Raw genomic sequence first — 11274 nt, 5'->3', positions numbered from 1 at the left:
GGGAGTCACTTTATATAATTTTACATAACTATAAAAATTACAAAACCAATGCATTCCCCTTCTTATAGTCTCTGTCACAAAGATGCAAAAAAAAAAGTCCCCTCCACCAGCTGGCAGGGCTGGCATCTAGAGGTATTGCCCATGGTGCATGTATCCAGCTATGTACAACGTCCACATGTAAGGGTAAGAACCCGCCACTCTGTTCGGAGGGTCCTCTTCTACTGCAGTCTCATTCTCTTCTCTGGGGGACCTTTGGGGGTACCTCCCGACGGAGCTTTAACCGGCTCCTTTTCCTCTTGTTTTATGGTTTCAGTCGGTTGCTCGGGTTCTTTTTTTATTTGCTCCACTAAAAGAAGATAAAGCAGAATTTTTGTTAATAAATGTATTTCTACCTTAAAGGGGTTTTGCAGTTTTTTTTAAACTGATGATCTATCCTCTGATCGGCGGGGAGTCCGACACCCGGGACCCCCGTCGATCAGCTGTTTGAGAAGGCAGCGGCGCTGGCAGTAGCGCGGCGGCCTTCTTGCTGTTTACTGCAGGCCCAGGGACGTCACGACTAGTATCAATGGCCTGATGCAGTTCAGGTCCATTCAAGTGAACGGAGCTTAGCTCCGCCCAGGCCATTGATACTAGTTGTGATGTCACTGGGCCTGCGGTAAACAGCAAGAAGGCCGCGGCGCTACTGCCAGCTCCACTGCCTTCTCAAACAGCGGGGGTCCTGGGTGTTGGAACCCCGCCGATGAGATGCTGATGATCTATCCAGAGGATAGATCATCAGTTTAAAAAAAAAACTGCAGAACCCCTTTAAGCCAGAGAGTTCCCCCATCTCAAATATGTGTCAGCTACTCATAGGGTAGAGGATAAGTCAGATTGGTGAGTACCTGGGACGGGCACTCAGGGGTCCAGTGTTATTACAGTCTATGGGAAACCTAAGAGCTGGTGGTGCATCAATCTAATCCATCCAGATAGGAGAACCCCTTTAATATATAATATTCTCCACCCACACCGCATGAATAGGGGAACAAACACTTACCAGCTACTGGTTTCTCCCCAGTTTTTTGCTGCAATAATAAAAAAAGTGAGAACCAGAAAATAGATTATTCTTATTATTGGTAGACATTGGAGAGCTACAATAGGCAATGCAATGTTGATATTGGTTTAAAGGGATACTCCAGCCACTTAGCATACGTTTTACATAGCACAGGAGACATGACAGTCAAGAGTGGTTAGAGGGTGCAGGACCTGGCACCTCCGAGCCGGGGGGATGGGAGAGACAGACACGGCAGAGGTCAGAACATGTTCGGTACGATACAGTGAACGGGTATATGGCGGTGTGTGTCCAGACAGGTTACACCTTTTGACACATTTTGAACTCACCTGAATAAACTTTGGAGGAAATTTCTGCCGGAGTTCTAGAAGTAACGCGTCCACCCTCTGCCTCTGGAAGAAGGAGCTGGCCTCTTCCTTCTTTTTAGCCTTGGGTTTGGCTTTGTCTGTAATGAAAAGTACAAATACGAACAGTATGAACCCAAGAAATAGATCTGATTCTGTGCATTCTGCAATGTAGTTTTGGATAATCAAAAATGTACACTTGTGGGAGGTCGTACATCACACTCTAATGTAGGGTTGTTTCGATACCACGCGGAAAAAAGAAAAACACCCAAAAAAGCTGCGTGCATTCCGCATTTTATGGAACGTCTGGCCCATAATAGAACAATCCGATCCTATTTTTTGGGGGGGGGGGAGGTGACAAAAAAATGGCCAATCGTGCATTTAAAAAAATATATATTTTTCTGTTACGGCATTCATCGCATAGGACATTTTTTAAATATTTTAATAGTTTGGACTTTTCAGACGTGGCGATATGTTTATTTATTTATTATTTTTATATTTGGGAAAGGGGTTGATTTATACTTAATATTTTTTATTTTACTTTTTATTTAATAACTATTTCCCAGATACTGGGATCTTTTCATCCCTGGTCTTATTCACCCTGATAGAGCTCTATTAGGGTGAATAGGATCTCACGTTGCGTTATTAGTTGGACCGCGCTGCTTCAGGAGATCACGGAAGAAAGTTCCTGCACCAGAACCATTCAGAAAAATTGGACATGGTAAAGCCTCCCTCTCTCTTTCATCCAAGCTTCTGTGAAAAACCAAAAGGTTGCGACAATAGTGAAGCACCTTGAGTAAAAAGGTCTCATTATACTCACAAACTCAGTTCGATAACAAGCAGTGTACAGAAAGATAAAACACCCGACCCGGGTTTTGCTCCAAAAAGCTTATTTGTGAATAGGCTCTGACACTCTCCCTGCTGCCCTGTTCATAGTGCACACAGCAGCAGGGAGCGTCCTGGCTGCCATGGTAACCGATCGGAGCCCCAGGATTACACTGCCACCAATGATTTTAATACTGGGGAGGAGGGCGCACTGTGCCACCAATGATAATATAATTAACATTTAATACAGGAGGCCGGTGCGGCACCTGAGGGGGTTAACGGCAGCTAATCGCAGCTCCCCGTCAGCACCCACCTCCGGGATTTGTATTAAACATTTACTTTCATTGGTGGCGCAGTGCGCTCGCCCCTCTCTCCTCATTGGTGGTAGCGGCACAGGGGGAGGGAGAGACTGCTTCCTACTCCCCTGTGCTGCTGAGAACACGGAGCACGCTGAGAGCAGCGCGCTCCTTGTTCTCTGATACTAGATTGAGCAATAGCGAAGCCTAGTATCGAAAAAAGGCAAATCCTGGTATCGAGGTCGATACCAGGCAAAAGTATCGATTGGGTATCGAAAATTTGATACCCGAAACAACCCTACTTTAATGGCAACAATTCTGAAACCAGCAAAAGCCGCCGGCTTCTGAAATGAAGCAGGTTTGCAAAAAAATTAATATATATAATATATATATATTTTAATAATTGCTATATAAATTAATGTATTAATATTAAAGGAGCTGTTCTCTGGGGAATTCAAAGCACTCATAAGTGTGGATAAAACCATAAAAGAAGCGATACTCACCCTCCCTAATCCTCTGTTGCTCCAGTTCTGATGGCTATCTGATCTCTACTTCCTGCTCCCGTTTCCACACACAGGAAATGCCCAATCACTGGCTGAGGTAGGCCACCGCAGTGGCCAGTGATTGGCTGAGCAGGCGCATCATATTAATACCTAGACATCCACCAGCTTCTAGTAGACCGGTAAAATGTCTAGAGGGCCCCACTGCTAGGAACCCAACCTGTAACTAGAATGGGAGTCCCGAGTGCCCAATTCCTACTGACTGCAATCGAGTTTGAATGTAGAGGTGGTTGAGTCCTTTACCTGGATGTCTCAGGCCCATAAACCTTGAACTATGGAGCCACAGGGCACATACTTGACTGCCACTCCATTCAAACTCCCCCTAATATAATTAGTTATGCCATTGAAGGGGTTATACCGTGATTGATGTAAATAATGAAAATCAGACATATAGTACACAACGATACCTTTCTAACAAAGCTAGAACCAGCCCTGTACCTCCCACGGACTCAGAGATGTCCACATTCACGGCTCCAAGTGCTCTGCTAGATTTAATTGAAGCTGGCAGCTCAGGGGGCATGTCCTTTCCCTATCACAGTTCAAGGGGCTTGCCCTTTCTGCTGTAGCTCTCTCCCTGGTACTGCCACAGCTTCTAAACAGAAGATATGGCTGGCAAAAGTTGAAGATTTGAACTGAGCACGTGCGACCACCTCCGTGGCCAAGCGATAAGGAAAAGAACAAACAGCAGGTGGCGCTATACAGATACATTTTATTGAATAGCTCAGTGACTATACTAAATTTTAAATTACATGCAATTACAAAAGTATTCAGATCCAGGGGCTGGTTTGAAAAATGTTGAATATTTTTTGTGGCACAAACCCTTTATATAGAGAAAGAAGACGACCAACTACTCCTGCACCAGATTAATAATGTACATACCTCTCTCCTCCTGGTCTTTAAACTGCCACCAGTAGCCTTTAGAGGGATGATAGCAGCAGTAAGACATTGCCTCATCAAATGCTGACTGGATCCCATGAATCGCACTAAGCTGGAAAAATCACATATGGATCAGCAATTCTATAAGGAGTTCTTATCATGTGGAGTAAATGAGAACTGTTACTGCTCCATAGTAACTACTAATACTATCTGGTAATAGAACACACAGGATCTGCTAAAAAAAAAAAAAAAAAGGATGAACTATCCACCGTATCACCAAAAATGGCTGGAATCAAGGGAATCCGCACAATGTCACAGGGAGAGGATGAACGGAATATCAGCGGCTGGAAACACTATTATATTAGGCAATTACACTACTCCCAAGTACACTTGTTTCTTGGAACTCCATAGAAATGAATGGAGCATGCTGGGAGTGATAGTTTCACCACATCTGGAGTGCCGGAGGTTAGCCATCACTGCAGGCTGTGCTCTAATATACGGATTTCCCAAGAAAGAACCATCTCGCCGGCGCCACCTATTGGTAGTGTCTCCTCTGTCAAATCCTAAGGCTTGTTGGAAACTTGCATCTTGACTCAGAGGGAGCCACTTCCGATAGGTGGCGCTGGTGAGATGGTTCTCTTCCTTGCAGTGTCAATAAGTCTCCATACCAGGGAGCACTTCCAGTAAGTCTCCACACAGGACTGGTCTCTTTACGCACCCGGCCTAAGACACGGATTTCCCAAAATGTTCCCTATACAAGGAAAAGCAATGCAATAAACAGTAGAGTGGACAAATTAAAGGGAACCGTGCTGTGTGATAATGTTGTTGTTTCGTACAAATTACAGTTTATCGATTGTTGACGGGCTGCCGATTGACAGCTTTCTCCCTATGCACAGTTAGGCCTCATGCACGCGGCCGTTGCGTGCATGGGGGAGGGGGGCGCAATTAGCGGTCCCCGATGCACAGATGCTATCTGTGCGGCGGCTGGGACGGATCCAGGCCTATTCAACTTGATTGGGTCCGTGATCCATCCGCACCGCAGTAAAATAGAACATGTTCTATTGGCGATGCGAGGGGCACACGGGCGGTGCCCGCATATTGCGGACCTGCTGTTTGCGGGCCACAATACAGGCACGGCCGGGCAGTCAGCAGGGGGGAGCCCACTGCTCATGAAGACATCGGACCCCTGCCTGATAGCACGCATGTGGATCTACGTGACAACATTTTCACAAATCAGAGACAGCACTGAAATCAGCGAGACGGTCAGTAATTTATGCTGCCCCCATAGAGGCCACTATATACGGACTAGCAGATTCCCTATAAAATGACATTGCCGTCAGCAAATGGAGAGGAGCCGCTACAATGTGCTGGTATCTGCGCCACAACAGAGCCGAAGTAAACTCAGCCTGGGTGACGTCACCGTATCTTACCGTTCTGGAGTTGATAACAGATCCGAGGTCGGGGGCCTGGTAGATGACGCCTGCTATGATGTAGTAGTCAGCCAGTGGTATAGCTGCAAAGAGAAACCGATCAGGTCAGCAATTATTTGGAACAAGGTGCTCACGGTATGTCAAAAATGTTTTTTTATTTTAATAATTAGACAATGTTGTATTACTAGAGGCGGACTCTTGTTAACGACCCTCATCCATCTATAGATTCCAGAGCAGAGGCCATCTTTTAGAGGGAGCTGTGTAAAAGCTTTGAGGGGTGTTCCTATCTGGGACATTGGTGTCACATCACTAGGATATGCCATCAGTATCAGATAGGCGAGGGTCCCCCCTCTGGACCTCAATCCGAACTCTAGAACAGGACCCCCAATGTAAAGGACAGCAAACCCCACATGCACAACTTGCTCTCCATTCACTGCTATAAGAGTTCTGAAAAAAATTCTAGAGAGCGCGCTGAAATATTTTCGGGAGTCCCATGGCAGTGAATAGAGAGAAAGCCAGGAATGTGGGGTTTGCTTTACTTTACACTGGGGGCCCCGTTCTAGAGATAGGTGCGGGTCCGACCTCTGGAGCTCACTCCTATCTGACACCGATTACATATCCTAGCATTTACCATCAATGTCCCACATGGGAATACCCCTTTAAGCTTTACACAGCTCCTTCTAAAAGATGTCCTCTGCTCTGGCCTATAGATGGGGGTCCTCAGATCAGGTATACCTGTAAGGTAGATCAACCTAAAACATGCTGCATCAAGTAGTTCTTAGGTGTACAACAATATCAGATCGACTGACACCCGGCACCCCCACCAATCAGCTTGTACACAGCAGCTGCCAACACCAGAGCAGACAGCTCCACTTACTGTGTAGTGGCCGTGCCCGGTTACTGCAGCTCAGCTAAGGATACTGTAGCTCATCAATATCTATAACTTATAAAATCCCTTTACCCTACAGTCATTCAGTATATTTTATCTCACCCTGTGTAGGCGACTGCCGCTGCTGCTTTCTTATGATGAACAGTATGGGCTCTTGTGCATGCAGCAAAATATACTCCACGCCGACCATCTGACTAGAATACGGACATAACACAGAGTTAGGATATGTATTTAAGGACATGTTCACGACTTCATTGGAGGATCTCTGTAGTTCCCTTTAGCCATGGAAGCATTTTTAGAATAACCCGTGGAGACGTCCGGCTCCTCTCCCTTTATATCCTGCAGACCCATCAGCAGAGTGCACATTAACGGGGGCCGGAGTCTCTGACCGCATGCTCACTACTTCCGTCTGGGTCCGCAGAGTACCGCGGCCATGAGCGCTGGTGTGTACTGTACTTACAGGTCTGCAGGGGATAGGAGATCACAGTCCTGCTGTGGTCAGGAGCAATTCCAAGTAATTCTGCACAGTTTAAACATCGGCTTCACTTTAGTGGCACACACCAGGCTAAATGGATAATTGTGTTATGCCTATTGCAGGGCCTGAAGGGTTGGAGCATAATACAGGGGTCCTAAGAGAAACCCTATGTCATGCACGACCACCTCAGACCCAGCACTGGACATAATTAGTGCGTTCCTTCAAAGGGGTTGTTCATATTTACCTGCTCCACACCACTGGGTTCCGATTCCTTCGCTCCACCGCTTATAAAAATCTTGTATGATGCAGGTCAAATGCCCGCTGCAGCCAATGACTGGCCGCAGCAATGATGTGACCCCCTCACTGGGCCAAGTGATGCATGGGGGAGACATCACCGCTGCAGCCAGTCATTGGCTGCAGAGGCCATGTGGCCCACATCAAATAGGATGCTGACAGGCAGGGACCAGAGTGAGGCAGCAGCAGTGGGGGGCCGAAGGAGCACGAAAGTATGCTTCCCCACCCAGGTCTGGCCACACGGGGATGGGTCTAGTAGACAGTGTCCTGCCAACCCATTCCCCCAAAGATAAACAACCCCTTTAAGGTATTGCCATGCTAATACTTTATAAACACAAGTAATAAAACATAGTGTGTCTTATGCACGAAGACCTGTCCTCTGTGTGTTGGACCATTATTCCTCCTCAAAATAAGAATATAAGTGACAACTGGGTCCAGCTAGGTGGGGGTGTCCCTGCACAGTCTGCCAGTCATTCGGTAAGGATGCACCCATGTGACAAGGGGAATGATTTTATTCCTAAATATCCAGGAGGAAGAACACAGCAAAGAGTCCTAAGAATAGAGGCTCCAGAATTGTCATTGCATGGGGAACACAAGTAGTTACTAAAGCAGACGTGTCAGGAGGGGGGGGCAGGTGGTAGCGGGACCTGATGACAATCTGACGTGTGTATCCCCACCACTTGTCTGTTGCCGATCCTCTTGTTTCCCCACAAATAAGTGGTCCCTGAAGTGGCCGTCAGCAGCAGCTCCACCGCAGACTCATTCCATAACGAAACCCGTCCAATCAGTAAAGCAGAGCAGGCGTGACAGTGCAGGCTTCGGGGATAGACGCTGCTGGCTGGCCATGTCTGGCCACATCAATGGGGGGTGTAGAAAGCGCCTTACATGTTGTGTACGGCAGGAGAGGGCATCACTGTGTGCCCATAACAAAATGCCAACGTCATCATACAGCCCCCAGCAGAACTTACTTCAGATGCTCCAGTGTTAACCGCTGCATCTTAACCACCTCATTATTGCAGGTCCTGTCGTAGAAGGGGTTACTCCTCTCCGAGAAATAGTCCAGCACAGTCCCCGTATTTAATATGGGGATCCAGGAGCTGTCCACCCAGGAGATGCTGAGTAAGTTATCTGGAAGAATAACAGCAAAGCCTCATGGGTAAGAGAGCAACATCTGCTAGCCTTGATCTGAGCCGCAGCGTAAAGCCTCATTCACACGTCAGTGTTTGGTCAGTGATTGTAAGACAAAACCAGTGGTGGAGCCTCCATAGACATAAGGTATAAGGGAAAGATCTGCACCTGTTCAGTGTTTAGAGCCGCACCTGGTTTTGGCTCAAAATCACTGACTGAACACTGACGTGTGAATGAGGTATAAGGCTGCATTCACACGACTGTATGTATTTTGCAGTCCAAATATGGATGACGTCCACGTTGCATCCTTTTTTTTTTTTGCAGCCCCATTGGAACAATGCCTATTCTTATCCATAAAGCAGACAAGAAGTAGTTCTATTTTTTTTTGCGGGGCCGCGGGACGGACATACGGATGTGGCCTTATTGAAATGAAAGGGTCCACATTAGAGATGAGCGAACCTCTGTTTTAAGTTCGGCGTCTAAAGTTCGGGTTTGGATTATCGGAGAATCCCGATCTGGAACCGGATATGGATTCCGACTTCCGTTGTGGTCCGTGGTAGCGGAATCAATAATGGCCGATTATTGATTCCGCTACCACGGACCACAACGGAAGTCGGAATCCATATCCGGTTCCAGATCGGGATTCTCCGCTAATCCAAACCCGAACTTTAGACGCCGAACTTAAAACAGAAGTTCGCTCATCTCTAGTCCACATCTGACCAGCCAGCCACATGCTCATTCCTTCTTCTAATCTACTTTAAAATTCCATCTCTGCTTGCTGTCACTGAATGGGTGCCTTTTTTGTTTCCTTTCTCATAATGAGAATCCTTCCCAGTCATGTGTTAGAAGAAGTCTTAGAACTGTCCTTTAGGCCTCATGCCCACGACCGTTGTGTGTTTTGCGGTCCGCAAAACACGGATGGCGTCCGTGTGCATTCCGCAATTTGCAGAACGGCGCGGACAGCCGTTAATATAACTGCCTATGCTTGTCCGTAAAACAGACAAGAATAGGACAGGTTATATATTTTTTTGCGGACCACGGAACGGAGTGCTGTCCGCATGTTTTGCGGCCCTATTGAAGTAAATGGGTCCGCATCCGAGCCGCAAAAACTGTGGCTCGTATGCGGACCAAAACAACGGTCATGTGCATGACTAGTGTTGAGCGAACTTGTGTTTTAAGTTCGGCGTCTAAAGTTCGGGTTCTCGAAGAATCGCTTTATGGATTCTAAATTCGGTTATGGTCCGTGGAATATTCTTCGATAACCCGAACTTTAGACGCCGAACTTAAAACACAAGTTCGCTCAACACTATGCATGAGTAGCGATGAGCGAACTTCTGTTTTAAGTTCGGCGTCTAAAGTTCGGCTTCCGGTTAGCGGAGAATCCCGATATGGTTTCCGACTTCCGTTGTGGTCTGTGGTAGCGGAATCAATAATCGGCCATTATTGATTCCGCTACCACGGACCACAACGGAAGTCGGAATCCATATCGGGAACCATATCGGGATTCTCCGCTAACCGGAAGCCGAACTTTAGACGCCGAACTTATAACAGAAGTTCGCTCATCACTATGCATGAGGCCTTGAGGGCATGTTCAGACAACTGATTTTCCCATCAGATCCTCTGCCGCAGATTTCCAGTTTGACATGTGCCGAATCCGCACTTAGATCTGGCCCTAATTAGCACGTGGCCGGCCCTCACAGTTCCCACAGCAAGCAGTGTTGAGCGAACTTGTGTTTTAAGTTCGGCGTCTAAAGTTCAGCTTCGGGTTATCGAAGTATCCCGATATGGATTCCGAATTCCGTTGTGGTCTGTGGTGGCGGAATCCATAACGCGATTCTTCGATAACCCAAACCCGAACTTTAGACGCCAAACTTAAAACACAAGTTCGCTCAACATGTAATAGCAAGAACTGACATGTGGATTTCAAATCTGTAAGCGTGCAGGCTACCACATGGATTTCCATATGACATCAACGAGGCATGGTTTTTGGGTGAATTTCACACATTTTGAATAAGTGCCGAAATCTGGCTGAAAACTCTGCAGTGTGAAAAAAAAAAAAAAAAAAAAACGAAAAAGCCACATGACCAGGTCTCAGTGTCATCAATAAAGGCTCCCATTCAATGGCTGTCAGCGGAGATCTTGAATAACCCCAATGAGGGGTCCTCCTTCTCAGTAACAGGGCTCACCCCACAGAAATGAGCTTTGGATCCAGCCGGGGGTACCGAGCCTGCACTGTTATGGGGCAGTGTGGATCATGACTTTCTAACATACATAAACAGATCCTGGCATCCACTAGATCTCCCCCTGTTACTGCAGAACTAGGGGATCCAGTAGGAGCTGTCAGCAGCGGCAGAAGGCGTCATTACAAGGCACGGCCGCTGACCTAACCCCTTGTATGTATCAGCTGCCCCTCACTAAAGAGAAGGTAAAACGCAGACAGTCACTTACCTCTGATATCCACCCCCGCCATGGTGAAACGCACACACAAGCCGCTTCCGGAGACCAGACAAAAAGTGAAAACATTTCAGTAGTCATTTCCTGTAAGTCGTCGTCAGCCATTTTGTCGGAGATAAATCCCCATACAGTATAGCGCTTCAAGGGCCTCTCATAACGAGACCTGAGAGGATAAAAAGTAGTTTTGCCTCTACCGCTTATATGTCTGCAGCTAGTCTGGTGCCGCATAGAACAAGAAGATTGTAGAGCGCCCTCTGTATGTGGGAAGACTGCATTGCAATTAGATGTAATTACGTCATCTGTGTAGTCATTTATGGCAGTGTTATTAGGAGCACATACCCGAGCTCTTGTGCCCAGGGCCTGTGATATAGCCATATTCAGAGTTTTTGTGCCCCCTTCCAATGCCCCTAGTATCTTCATTAACTATCAGTACCCCTTAGAATGGGTTTTCACATGCTGCAATTACTTTTCTAAGATTTACCTCCTCTAAGGACAGATTTCCAAAAAGGAAAAAGGAAAGACTGTCTGACTTTGCCACAAGACCAGTAAACCCCCGGCCCAGTTGGCATTTACACTCGGAGGCGAGTGGCAGTATTTTTTATTTTATTTTTTTGCTCAGTCAGGGTGCTTCTTATTTGGGATGAGATCTTCTTCC

General features: G+C 46.8%; 1 protein-coding gene across 1 annotated transcript; it reads right to left on the bottom strand.

Annotated features, from left to right (window-relative positions):
- MED6 (mediator complex subunit 6) lies at positions 1-10704 on the bottom strand. The gene is made up of 8 exons (XM_044271442.1): positions 10614-10704; positions 8006-8165; positions 6371-6462; positions 5380-5462; positions 3953-4061; positions 1378-1493; positions 1034-1061; positions 1-346 (listed from the first exon to the last, which is right to left on the bottom strand). The coding sequence occupies exons 1-8, from the start codon at positions 10633-10635 to the stop codon at positions 219-221; spliced, it is 738 nt and encodes a 245-aa protein (XP_044127377.1). The 5' UTR covers positions 10636-10704; the 3' UTR covers positions 1-218.
- Between the last annotated feature and the right edge of the window lie 570 nt (positions 10705-11274).

Source organism: Bufo gargarizans, chromosome 11 (assembly GCF_014858855.1).
Source record: "Bufo gargarizans isolate SCDJY-AF-19 chromosome 11, ASM1485885v1, whole genome shotgun sequence".
NCBI classification, from domain to species: Eukaryota; Metazoa; Chordata; class Amphibia; order Anura; family Bufonidae; genus Bufo; species Bufo gargarizans.
The sequence above is the reverse complement of the archived record's forward strand: the minus strand, read 5'-3'. Positions and strand labels throughout refer to the sequence as shown.

Coding starts and splice junctions, on each gene's coding strand:
- MED6 (XM_044271442.1), bottom strand. CDS start 10,635: ATGGCGGGGGTGGATATCAGAG. Junction 8,166..10,613: donor GGCGGGGGTGGATATCAGAG/GTAAGTGACTGT, acceptor TTATTCTTCCAG/ATAACTTACTCAGCATCTCC. Junction 5,463..6,370: donor GCGGCAGTCGCCTACACAGG/GTGAGATAAAAT, acceptor TTCTCTTTGCAG/CTATACCACTGGCTGACTAC.